This window comes from Trachypithecus francoisi, unplaced genomic scaffold (assembly GCF_009764315.1).
Source record: "Trachypithecus francoisi isolate TF-2019V2 unplaced genomic scaffold, Tfra_2.0 Lachesis_group4, whole genome shotgun sequence".
NCBI classification, from domain to species: domain Eukaryota; kingdom Metazoa; phylum Chordata; class Mammalia; order Primates; family Cercopithecidae; genus Trachypithecus; species Trachypithecus francoisi.
Genome location: NW_022681469.1, coordinates 57,715,100 through 57,729,240, shown reverse-complemented (window position 1 = coordinate 57,729,240; position 14,141 = coordinate 57,715,100). Strand labels below are relative to the sequence as shown.

Here is a 14,141-nt window from a genome sequence, read left to right as displayed (position 1 = left end):
TTCCTCCCAAGTACCAAATAGATATTTCTATAACAAAATTCTAAATGTGCTCTTCTTCCAGTATTTCCTATCATCCTTAGTGCCGCCTGAGTACATTTGTTAAAATATAAGCTTCTGCTTAAAAATCTTCCAATATCTCCCCTGTTGTTTTCCAGATTATGTCTAAACTCTTCGGCAAGGCACTCAAGCCCCTTCATAATCTGACTTCCATTTTCTAGTTTTACTCCTAATGACACTACTCTCCTTCCTCTATCCAACCTTTTACCAAATCAAACCACTTGAGGAGCCCTGCCTCAGTCACGTTTCTTCCACCCTTTACATATATTTCCATCTGCTCTTCATCTGTCTGAAATGTCTTCCTTAAGTTAATGAACTGCTTCCTCTATGAAATCTTTCCCAATCTCCCCAGGCTTGTCTCCCCTCTCACTCTCCTATAGAGTTTTAGACATGCCTCTCTTAAAGGAATTTATCTCACGTGTAATTATGTATCTCCCCTACAAAACTATAATCCGTTTTATCTTTCTGTCCCATGACTTAATCCTATATTTTACACACATCACAACTTTGTTAAATGTATTAATCCTTCCTCAAAAGTTTAGAGATTATCATTGCCAAATGGGAAAGAACCTTGCTCTTTATTACAAGTGACTAAGTAGTCTAAACATTAACAAATTTTTGGACCGATTTTTAGTAACTATAGAGACTGGTTTTCAATCTAATGTAAACCTTTTTATACAAAACAGAAAATGTCAAGTAACTAAAGTAATATTGTCTGTGCCCAGATTAAATTTAGCTCGTGCAGAAACACACTGATTAGTATCTATGCAAACGAAAAATACAAATCTTATTACCAATAAAGAGTGCTGAGAAACAATAAATTCAGTTGAAAAACAGTTTTCATGCTAGCGAGGTAATCTATGAGAATATTTTATCAGCATAAGAGACGTGATTACATGTTCAGGAAGAAAATGCCTACTACAAAAACATTTTAATTAGTGCTTTACTGTCCTAAATTCTTTTTTTAAATGACCAACTTTTCAGTGACTCTTTCTGAGTCCAAGTCAATCTGTTAGTAGCACCAAAAAGCAGATCTCAATTAAGCAGAGCAGCATTTGCACAGGATCACTCAGGCGGGAAAAATCCTGAAACACTTACCAGTTTAATAAACTGTACAGAGCAATGACAGCATCAAAAGGGAGGAAAAGCAAACTAGAAGTATAAGGTGACAAGTGAAAGGGGAAAAAAGCTGACAAAAAAAATAGTCATTAGAAATTCAATTTTAAAAGAACAGAAAGATGATAAAAAGAAAAAAACCACCATCAGAAGTAAACGTGACTATGGTAAATAAAGCGTACTCCTTTCTTTAAAAACTTCAATAGAATAGTAATTTATATCTTAAAAGTACATGAAAAAAACACTACAGAAAATGTAATTAATAATTCATAGAACTATGTTTCAAAATAAACAAAATGAAATAAACTCGTTACCTTGATTTCTCTCTGTTCAACAGATTTTTCCCATATTTGTTGATCATATGCTCCAATCTATGAAAAGAAGACAACACTACATTAAATGATCACTGCTGGTACCCATCAAATAGGTCTAACTCTGCTTGAAATATAAGCAACTCAGTATTCATTCAGCACAGATTAGATTTAGCCCTATCTCAGACTTCTCAGATCAGTATCGTATTATTGCAGTGGTTCTCAAAGTATGATTTCGGGACCAGCAGTATTAGTGTCACCTTGGAACTTGTTAGAAATGCAAACTCTCAGGCTCCACTCTAGAGTTACTGAATCAGAAACACAGGAGTGAGGCCCCAAAACCTATGTTTTAAAAATCCCTCTTGAATAGAGAGGGAACAACAGGCACTGGGGCCTACTTGAGGGAGGAGGTTCAAAGGAGGGAGAAGTTAAGAAAAAAAAACAAAAAACTATCAGGTACTATGCTTAGTACCCAGGTGACGAAATAACCTCTATACCAAACCCTCAAGTCATGAGTTTACCTATATAACAAACCTGGACATGTATCCCTGAACCTAAAATAAAAATTTAAAAACTCTTTAAAATCCCTCTTGATGATTCTGATGTTGAAAACCACTACCCTAGGGAATCCTTAATTGTAAATAAACACAATTGCTACAGTTCTGTTACATTTGGGGAAAATCTTTCAAGTGATAAATTCTTTATGGCATTATTTTTAAAGAAGAAAAGTACTAATATTCTATACAATTAAAAACTTATAAACATGCAGACCACAATTACCACTTAAAGTTTAAACTGGAAAACAAAGTTGTGAAATGATTGAAGACACAGGAAAATAATTATGAAGCAGAATTTCTTACAGCTTCTATTTTTATTTATTCTTAGATGCTGGAAAGTTATCTGAACTAAACCTTCAACAGGGCAGGATGACCAAATCATTCTTTATTGTTCCCATCCAAGTTATTTCCTATTAGCTCCTACTGTCTCCAGTTTCCACTTAATTCCCCACATCCAAAAGGACACTGAAATGGGTCAACACCATACAATTGTGACTAGGAATTTTCATTATTTGCATTAATTGAAAATTAGAATCCTAACAAATTAAAAATATTTCAGATAACTACACTTAAGAGACTAGAGACAGAAAATGACCAAAGATAGACAAAGATATTATAAGAAAATACAGGAAGAAAGAGTATTTTCTGACTCACAACATAATTTACCCTAAAGTCCTTTACTCTACACATTATTTTTTAAATTTCAATTTCAAGAACTGAGAAATTGAGAACACCAGAATGGTTTAAACGTAGAGGTAGAATAAAATAACTTAAGTGACTCGATAAGAGCCTTTAATGTCTGTTATTCTCTCTTTTTTTTGAGATGAGACTCGTTCTGTCACCCAGGCTGGAGTGCAGTGGCACGATCTCGGTTCACTGCAACCTCCGCCTCCTGGGTTCAAGCGATTCTCCTGCCTCAGCCTCCCGAGTAGCTGGGACTACAGGTGCGTGCCACCACACCCGGCTAACTTTTTCTATTTTTAGTAGAGACGGTATTTCACCGCGTTAGCCAGGATGGTCTCTATCTCCTGACCTCGTGATCCACCTGCCTCGGCCTCCCATAGTGCTGGGATTACAGGCGTGAGCCAACATGCCCGGCTAGTCACTCTTATACATTATCTTGCTCATATTAATTCTTCTGGTCCTGTAAATCCTATTCTCTTTTTTACCACTTTCCTATGACTCTTTTATTTTAAAAATCATATTATGGCTGAGTGCAGAGTGGCTCTTGCCTGCAATCCCAGCACTTTGGGAGGCTGAGGTGAAGAGAATCGCTTGAGCCCAGGAGTTTGAGACCAATCTTGGCAATGTAGTAAGACCCGTCTCTACAAAAAATTATAAAATTAGCTGGGTGTAGTGGCACATGCTTGTAGTCCTAGCTACTTAGGGGACTGAGGTGGGAGGATTGCTTGAGCCTGGGAGGTTGAGGCTGCAGTGAGCCATGATAATGCCACTGCAGCACTCCAGCCAGGGCAGCAGAGTATCCTGTCTCAAACAAAAAACAAACAACAACAACAACAAAATCGTGTTATACCCCCAAAATTAAAATATTGTAACACCTAGACCAAACAACATACTTATATGTAACTAAAACTGCCATGAGTCTCTATGAAGCAGGATTAAGAAACTCTAGGTAAACAACAACCAACTAGTTAGTCCTAACGGTAGAGCTGACCTGAGGTGACTAGTTGCCCCTCATCCTCTTAAATTCTAAATTCAATCAATCAATCATCTTCCTTAAAATCAGAAAAGGTAAGTATGGGAACATAGATTCCACATGAATAATTCTGCTCTAATTGAGTAATTCAGAATAACTGGGCTTATGCAAATAAAAAATTTATTTTTTAGGCCAGGTGCGGTAATTTGTTTTTTAGGCTGGGTACGGTGGCTCATGCCTGCAATCCTAGCACTCTGGGAGGCCGAGGCAGAACTGCTTGAGCCCAGGAGTTTAAGACAAGCCTGAGAAACATGGCAAAACCCCGTCTCTTCAAAAAACACAATAAATTAGCTGGGCATGGTAGTGCGCCCTTGTAGTCCCAGCTACTCAGGAGGCTGAGGTGGGAGGATCACTGGAGCCCAGGAGGTCGAGGCTGCAGTGGGCCATGATCATGCCACTGTACTCTGTCTGGGTGACAGAGTGAGACCCTGTCTCCAAAAAAAAAAAAAAAAAAAAAAGTGTAACATTTCAATGAACTGCATACTTTTCAGTAAAATACTACTTAAAACTAATAAAGAATATGTACCAATATGTTTTAATAACTATTTCAGCAGTATTTTGTTTTCATATACAAAAGGGTGCCTAACTTGTCTACAAAAGAACTATTTTTATTTCTAGGTGACTCAAGAATGTGAATGTGTAGATATATGTCCTATAATCCTAAAATCAGGAAAAATAAAATAATCCTATTCAACAGACCAAATCGGAAATGCATGTCAATCTTTGGCATAACTAGATTCAGTGTAACTCCAGCATGGTACTCAATAGGCCCCAGGCTTAGAAAGGTACAGAAAGCCTAAGAAACTCCACAGTGAAGCAGTAGGTAAAGTGGAAATGCTTCCTGAAAGCTGACATAGTTCATTGTAAACAGCAAAATGCAATCCTAAAGGTGGGTTGATAGACATTCCTATTAAAAAAGACACAGGATAAAATGGTTTGTTTTACTGGAAAGACACATTTACTCAAAGATTTGATAGGTGAGAGGAAGGGCAACTTTTACTATTAATAGAATGTCTCATGGTGTCGGGGCGGGGCCTTAAATTTTTTAAGCTAGATAAATTTCATTTTCAATTATAGCAATTAAATGTCTGTAAGTGCAGGAATCAGTTCTCCTTTGCAGCAGACTTCTTTTGTTTTGGAAATACTACCAAATAGGCTAGGCACGGTGGCTCACGCCTGTAATCTCAGCACTTTGGGAGGCCAAGGCAGGCAGATCATGAGGTCAGGAGATGGAGACCATCCTAGTCAACATGGTGAAACCCTGTCTCTACTAAAATACAAAAAAAAAAAAAAAAAGCCAGGCGTGGTAGTGGAGACCTGTAGTCCCAGCTACTCAGGAGACTGAGGCAGGGGAAACGCTTGAACCTGGAAGGTGGAGGTTGCAGTGAGCCAAGATCGCACCACTGCACTCTAGCCTAGTGACAGAGTCTCAAAAAAAAAAAAAAAAAAAAAATTCCACCAGAATGAACATTTTAGTTACTTAGGCAAACAGACTACTTTTTTGGAGAAAACTGTTAGGATGCTGGTTAACGTAAATGCAGGTGGGATGCTGGTTAACCTAAATGCAGGTGTCTCAGAAGGAGATGTTCAGGGTTTTGCTTAATAATGTATATGCCTTTAACAAATTACCCTTACCTATGAATTCAGACTGAATTATCTCTGAAATTGTTTGTTTCTTGGGATATGTGTGTAGTACACCAGAGGCCTCATGAAATCAGAGTGGTAGCCAGATGCTAGAAGTGAGAGTGAAGGGATTCTAAAGATCTCTTCTGGCCTTTAGTCTCACTTTATTCCCAGCTGGCAAGACAGTAAATCAGAATCCCCGTGGCTAGAGTGAAGCTCTTCCCTGAATGAAACATAATTCTACTGTCAATCATTATAGGGCAAGAAAAGAAGTGACACTTAGGACTAGGAAAGAGAAGAACCACCTTCTCAAGACTTAGGGTCATGGATCAAGAATAATTTGCAGAGCTGTGCTACCAAAGTTAAAAAATAACAGGACAGGTTTTCCAACATTTTTATTTTACCTCTAACACACAAATATACCAAAATAGTTTCCAACATTTCTATTTTACCCCTAACAGACATTCCTATTAACACACATTTCCACTTTACCTCTAAACACAAATAATGCACTTTCCCCTTCTGCTTTATATTTATTGTTACTGTATCCCTTTTATTTTATTTTTTTAATTTTTTGAGACAGGGTCTCATTCTGTTGCCCAGAGCAACTTGGCAGACTTGACTGAGTCACACAAATTTGATAGGTGGTTTTTAACAAATTTCTTCTACATAAAATTAAATCGCAAGGCCAAGTTCAATTATAGTTCTCTGTGAAAGAAAACTCAGGAAGAAGATAACTACTTTTTAAAAAATGGCATACAAAAGATTAAAAGAAGCTCAGTGGTAATGTTTGTCTAATGGTAATTTTAATAAGATGGTATGTCTTCAATTGAGAAATAAATACTATGTAATATTTTGACTACTTCAACATTTTTGGTACCTCTTAACTGTTCTCTTTTTCTTCTCCTTCCCCCAATGCCTCCGGTGTTTGTGTGTTTAGAAAAGGGCCTATGCAACATAACCCACAGGTTCACAGAAAAGAGATTTCTTTAAAAGTGCCTAACATTCTAGGCCGGGTGCAGTGGCTCATGCCTGTAATCCCAGCACTTTGAGATGCCAAGGTGGGCGGATCACTTGAGGTCAGACGTTCAGATCAGCCTGGCCGACATGGTGAAACCCCATCTCTACTAAACATACAAAAAATTAGCTGGGCATGGTGGCAGGCGCCTGCAACCCCAGCTACTCAGGAGGCTGAGGCAGGAGAATCACTTCAACCCGGGAGGCAGAGGTTGCGGTAAGCCGAGATCGCGCCATTGCACTCCAGCCTGGGCGACAAGATTGAAACTCTGTCTTAAAAAAAAAAAGTACTTAACATTCTAAAAGGAAATGTACTCAAATAATGTTTTGTTGATAGATACACAGAAAGAGATATACCAAGGTAATTAATGTACAAGTAACAGTATAGATATCCAACCATATTCTTCATAAGTAATGATCTGTTTCAAAGAGGGAAAAACATTGTTCCATCACATAAGAGGAGACTCTGAAATCCTGATTTATATTCTGTAGCCAATAGTTTTGTACATTGTGAGAATGTGAAGTCCTTTCTCTGGTGCTTGGCTATGGTAAGCAACTTGATCAATGCTCTTGTTATTACTCCCAGAGATGCCCTGAATACCTTAAGCCTCTGGTGCACTCATACCCAGAGCTGACCTACAGTCAGCTTTTCCATTCCTGGTCCCAGGTGACCAAGCACTTTGTCATCTACAAACTCATCCTGTATCTTTGGCAACATGTCCTGCAGTCCTGTATCAATGCCTCACAATAACTCTTTCCTCTTAATGACAGCAAGGTCAATTAAAGATTTTCTTCCCACAAGCTTTAATTCCTAACTACTGTGACCATCACCATTCCTGGAAGAATGTCTAGCCAGTTACTACTTCCCTGAGAAGACTGAAGTCTTAAAATCCAAATATCATTTTCTGTCGTCTCTACTTCTAGTATGTTTTCTCATCTAAAGTTTGAGCCATTACAGAGGTCAAAACTGATTAAAAAAACAACAACAACAACAACAATAATTATGGAACAGCATCCTGAAAGAGTAAGAGGAATAAGATTCAAAAGAAAAAAAAAAAGGAATTGAGATACTAGAATTTAGTAATATCAAACAGATGAAAATTCAACTAAATTAATATTCTTTAGATGCTTTCTGACCTACTGAAGACTGTTCTAACAGGAAAATTTCTAACAGGAAAATGAACACGTTAAACATGCTGTAAAAAGCTGAAATTAACACAGCTAATATGCTATATTGAATATATGTAAATATATACAGCAGATATTTAGAAGGATACATGAAAATCATTAATAATGATTACCTCTGAGAAATACCAAAGACAATAGCACTTTTCCTTTCTGCCTTATATTCACTGTTACTGTATCACTTTTTTTTTTTTTTTTTTTAAAGACAGGGTCTCACTCTGTCGCCCAAACTGGAGTGTAGTAGCATGATCTTGGCTCACTGCAACCTTGATCTCCCAGGCTCAATCAATCCTCCCACCTCAGCCTCCTGAGCACCTGGGACCACAGGTGCGCCCCACCTTGCTCAGCTAATTTTTTATGTTTTGTAGAGATGAGGGCTCCTTATGTTGCTCCTTATGTGAACTTGAACTCTTGGGCTTAAGTAATCCACCCACCTCAGCCTCCCAAAGTGCTGGGATTACAGGCGTGAGCCACTGCGCCCAGCCACTGTATCACTTCCTCCCCTGCCCCTCTCCACAATGGAGATGTACTACTTTTATAAACCAGGATTCTAACCCAGGTCTATTGGACTCTAAAGTAATTTGAACTAGTTATCTTAGAAACTAATATGTTCCACAGTAACTAGTTAAGTTACTATCACTGAATAGGAACTTTATAGAGAATCATCTACCTCCTCCTACCATTACTCTAATTTTATATATTTACAAGTCTCTACACATTGAGACAAACAAAATGAAATGGGAAAGGGGAAGAAGACGGAAAGGGGGAAATGGAGGAAGGGAAAACTGGGAGGGAAAGAAAAGGGTAAAGAAACGGGATGATTGGTAGGTAGAGAAAAAGACTGCCTTTGTCTACGTATCTGCCAAGGTCAGCTCTGGCTCCTATGAAAAACTTTGTAATGAATATGATGGTATCAAAAATACAAATGTTAAAATCTAGATAATTAGATGGTGAAATGAGAAACATGTATCACTTAGGAATTTTAGAAAAGAAGTATCTTTGAAAAACAATTTGAAAAGCTACTCTTAGGCTATCTAATTACCCCTAGGTTATCACATTCAGAACAGCAGTGGCTCAGGTATCAAGAGGCCAAAGAAAAGGTGTCTTGCTTCAAAAAGGTAGTTATCAATAGTTTAATTAGATTAAGTGCTTAGATAAAACATTAATAATTCACAAATAAAAATAAACAAGGCAAAAGGAGACCCAGATTTGCAAACATATTTAAAGCACCTAGTTTCCTTAACTAATGAACAGATATATCATAATACTGTATGTCAAAGCCCTAATTTTTCCTACCACCATGTTTAGTTTCTTTTTTCTGAATCTCATTTAAGAAATTCTGAAAAGCAAGCTATTAATTCTCACAAACACTAAATGCCATACAAAAAGAAAACAGAGCCCCAATTTCTTCCTAGATGAACTCCATGCAACAAACATCAGAGGCCAATCATGTGCCAGGATAAATGTTGTCTATTACAAGGGTGAACCAGCGCCCCCAGCCAACATTCCATATTTTAATGGTGATTTAATAGCTATACAACCAAAGGTAATTTTTTGAGTCTTTTTATAAAAATAAATGTTATCAGTCAGAAAACACACTTTGTCAACTCAGGAATGGAACATCAAATACCGTAAGTTCTCACTTGTAAGTGGGAGCTAAGTTATGAGTAGTACACAAAGGCACTGAGAGTGAAATGAAGAAAGCCAAAACAGGGGTGTGCAGATAAAAGTCTTTTTCCCAATTAATTGCCCATGTAATACTTTTGATAACTGCTTACAGTTTACAGACGAAAATGGAGCTGTCAACAAAATCATTTTGTTGACAAGATCACATTTGCCAAGATACCTAAAATACATGGTTTGCATTGCCATAATTGTCTACCTATAAATTTGATAAAAAAGAGAAAACCGAGAGGGCTAAGTGATATAACAAAGTTAAGTTACTGAACAAAATAGTGGATGTGAGAATAAAACACTAATCACCAATGAAAGAAAATTATTATCTATAATCCCCAAAATTATGTTGTCATGATGAACATTCGACAATTATTCTCAGTACTTCTGTTCATATTACAAAAAATAAAGAAGAGACATCTGGGCCACTTAAAATCATTAGAATGATGAGTAACCTTCAGACAAATCTTATCCAGAAATAGTAAAAAATAATTATTTTGACATTAAGACTTTTAATTCGGAAGTAAAGTTCTCAAATAGGTTCTCCTTTGGGTATCAAATAGGTTTTCACTGTTTTTTGGCTCATAACTACTACTTCTCAAACAAATTTGTCTCCTGAACCACCTAGAAATCTCTCTGAATCCTGAAACTGCTCCTAATAGGCCTTATTTCTAACCTACTATTCTCACTACTACTCAATTTATGTACTACCCTATTCTTTTTTTTTTACATCCTATTTTAATCTACATATTGTTCAGTGTTTCTAGTTGTCCATTACACAGATGTGCAATGGACAATTACACACACATACACACACACCCCTAAAGAAGTCTGTATACGTCAGACACTCAGGTGACTTTAATGATGAGGATCAAATGAGGAAGATGAATCATTTAATTACACAATATAAGCTATGATGATAATAATGTCACACAGAAAGCTGTGGTCTGAGAAAATGTCCAAAGCTAGCAACTCTTTCAAATGCATAACAACTACCAAATTATTTTACCAAATCTCTAACTTTTCTGAATCAATCTTTTTTAAAAATTCTAAAAGCATAATGAGAGGCCAAACCATAGAAGATCTTTAACCCAATCATTAAAAATATTGCCCTACAATTCTAGAGTTATTTCAGGAAGACCTTAAATGGGTAAGTATTCAAATTTAAGATATCCTAATTGGGAAAAGAAGTCTAAACCATGGAATAAATATTATTGACTATAAGCAAAGAGTTTGCTTTGCAACCACTTGCAAATCTCTTTGCTTTAACCAATCATTTATTTGTTTTTCTATCAATCATTATCGGAATATAATAAAAAAAGAGTGTTACAAAAAAAGTAAAGCTACTTGAGTAGAAGGCAAATTTAAAAATAAATAAATTTTTTTTTTTAAGATTTGAAATCTTTTGGTTGGGGGACAATGTGACTTTTCAAGGAAGAAAACAGATTTCTAGAATTCTGTCAATTTATATATTTATCTAGCCATTTGGATCAAAACACCAAACACATTCTTATCTGCAGATACTAAAATCTAGCTAGTTATCAAAGATCCCATTCATTATCAGGAATTAAAGCTAAAGCTACTTAAAATATTCCCAACATCATCTAAAACAACACCATTCTCTGCATTAATCCCCAAAAAAGGATACTACAGACCACATACCTATAACCAAATCACGAATCCTAATCAATCTCCTATTGCCAAGGAAAACCAGTTAATGACATAGTAAAACACTGACTCAAGTTTAGAAAAACGTCTTGAAGGTATTCTTTATTTCAATGAAGAGAAATGATTATGGTAGAATCTACCTCTCAGAAGTTATAAATCTAAAGAAAAAAATATTCACAGAGTCATAATTCAAAGCAGAATCAAGTAAGTACTGTTGCACACCACTGAAAGATGGTCTGAAAGGACCAATGTTTGTAAAATAAAATGTACAAGAATAGGAAACTCACTGGATATGGATGCATGAGAAAGAAATAAAGACGACAGTTTCTGGCTTAAGTACCTGGGACTGCACTGCTACTATTAACCATGACATCCTGGAATAAAAGCAGGTTTGAAAAAAGGCCATTTGGCCAGGTACAGTGGCTCACACCTATAATCCCAGCACTTTGGGAGGCTGAGGTGGGCAGGGTTTGAGTCTAGGAGTTCAAGACCAACCTGGGCAACATGGCGAAAGCCTGTCTCTACAAAAAAAGAAAAAAGAAGTAAAAAAAACAAAATAAAACAAAACAAAAAAAACCCACCATTGGAGCCTAAGACAGCCAAGGATTATGGCTAGAGATCAGGAGAGTTGGGAAGGTACCAAATCTGGACCTCAGCAGCATAAATTGGGTGTTTGGATGTTATCTGGTCAATTTGATCACCTAAGGAAATTGAATATATTAAGGAGACCAAGAACAAAATATTAAGAAGGATAAACATATATATGGAGGGGAGAAGAATCAAAAGCAGGTAATGAGACTTACAAAAATTGGATAGGTAGGAAGAGGACTAGGACAATATACTAATAAAAGCTAAACGAGGAAAGAGTTTCAAGAAAGAAGGTAAAGCAAGGAGGGCTAAAAATACTGAAATATTTTGAAGTGGTCATGGCAGTTAAATACGTTAATGTCAGTAAACTTAATCTCGTTTAAACAGTAGGCAGTCATTAGATGAGATTTGGAAGTTGGGGAGTTTGGGGAATGGGGACAATAAAAAAGGTAAAAAACAACCACTTGGAGAGACAGAATATATTGTCCACTAGAGACAGTGATTGGAGGGATACCAGATACAGCATATGCAGCCGAGTTGGTATTAGAAGCAGTCAAGTAGGTTATGTTTGTATTTTTCCTTTTACCACCAAGGTTCAAAAGTCCAGGATCAGGAGTAGAATTTAAATATCCACACATACTCTACCACCAAACACCTACAGTATGCCAGGCATGACACTATGCACTTGCAAGTTTCCTCATTTAATCTTTATAGCTTCCTTTCTCTTTTCCCTCTGCTTCTCCTAAACAATTCAGCACTAAAGCCATTAGATGGGGCAGAACCATGGGGGCCTAAAGCAGGGTGCCAGAGCTACAGTGGAGAGAGCCTGATGCATGGGTGTAGCAAAGCATGGGGTATCAATCCAACTGGGATGTGAAGGAGGACTTTGTGGGGGTGAGGAGAGTCAGAGCCTAAGGAGAGCAAGAAGGATGACCACATGTGGGGGTGACCCAGCACAGGGTACAGAAGCTCAAGCAGGGTAAGGAGGACATCCACTTATAAGATATCTTGGTGTGAGGTGTTGGAGCCCAAGAAAAACAAAGAAGGTCTAGAATAAAGATCTTGAGAGAGATGAAGAGGATATCTACATACAGGATGGGATGGCAGCTAAGATGGGAGAATGATTTTATATGTGGGGACTGATATCTCAAGAGCCTGAGAATGTTCCTATTTACTGAGTTACTGAGAAATCTCTATCTCTAAAATGCTCCTAAAGAAACAAAAGATTAGTCTGACAACTTCCGAAGCTATTTGTAAATAAGAAAATGGCTTAATAAATACATTATGGCATACTCAGAGAATAAAATGTTATGGTCATAAAATTATGTTTTTAAAGGATATTTAGTAATGTGAGAACATACTTTTGGTAATGTTACATGAAAACAGGAAAATAAAAAATACGATGTTAATATTGTTGGGGAAAAGTCACAATGTCAACAGTAGAGCAACTGTGTGATTTTAACTTTTATTATACTTAACCTGCATTTTCCACTTTTCCTATGATAAATATGTATCACTTTAATATTTATAATAAAAACCAGTATTTTACAAATCAAGAGGAAAAGGGAGCTAATACCCTCAACTAACAATCAAGTGTTAGGTGTTAGGCTAGATGCTTTTGTACACATTTCTCACGGAAAAGTACTGTGAGTAGAAGGGGGCAAGTTATTAAGAAAGCAACTGCCACTGCTCAAAATCAATTTATGAAAATAAATTTGGTTTTTCCTATAAGATACATAAGAGAAACTTTCAGCTAAAGAGATATTTTAACAACAAAACCATCAGAAATTTTAGTAGTATAAAAGGGCAGATAGATGATAAACAATTGACTATGTCAATTATCCATCCATTTTTGAACATCAGGGAAAAAAATGAGTTAAAGAGCCAAAATGCGAAAATGTGTCAATTACCCAGGAAAACAAAATCATTCCATCTGTGTGACAGAAGAGTAACTTAAATTGCATTAGGTGGTGGTGGAAATAATTCAATTGGTTCATACAGGAAAGGGAGGGAATGGAAGAAAGGGAGCTCAGCAAACAGCTTTGTGGTAGAGCTGGGAGAATTCCAAGTTCTGGAAGAAGCCAAGGAGAGAAGGTCATCATGAGTTATTTTGGCCTCTGCAGCCATGAGGGGTTGGCCATATGAGAAGCAGCAGCAGCAACCATGGACCGTCTCATCTGACTCCTCCCCAACTATTGTCCTTCAGTCCTCAAAAAATATTAAAAAGATTAGCCCTCAACGCTAGTAACACTATGATTACAGTAGAATCTGCTTCTAAGAAGTTATAAATACAAGGAAAAAATATTCAAAAAGTCAAATTCAAAGCAGAATCAAGTAAGTACTATTGTGTGCCACTGAGAGATGGTCTGAAAGGACCAATGTCTGTAAGACAAAATGTACAAGAATAGGAAACTCACTGGATATGGATGCATGAGAAAGAAATAAAGATGACAGTTTCGGGCTTAAGTACCTGGGACTGCATTGCTACTATGAACCACGGCATCATAGAATAAAAGCAGGTTTGAAAAAAGGCCGTTTGGCCAGATGAACTCCATAGATCCACCTACCTAGTTAGATATATCTAGATACAGTGTCACTTCAGGAGTCCCTCAATAACCCTCAAATGCC

General features: G+C 36.9%; 1 protein-coding gene across 11 annotated transcripts in view; it reads right to left on the bottom strand.

Moving 5' to 3' along the window:
* The window catches only part of PHTF2 (putative homeodomain transcription factor 2), a 159,468-nt gene that overhangs the window by 63,614 nt on the left and 81,713 nt on the right, over positions 1–14,141 (bottom strand). For 5 of the 11 annotated variants that reach the window (XM_033194929.1, XM_033194925.1, XM_033194920.1 and 2 more), the window contains one exon: positions 1,488–1,544. In XM_033194929.1, coding sequence (XP_033050820.1) covers positions 1,488–1,544 — 57 coding nt within the window. Of the gene's footprint in view, positions 1–1,155; positions 1,247–1,487; positions 1,545–14,141 lie in introns of those variants that run through there. The other 6 variants (XM_033194924.1, XM_033194922.1, XM_033194918.1 and 3 more) reach the window with 3 other exon arrangements.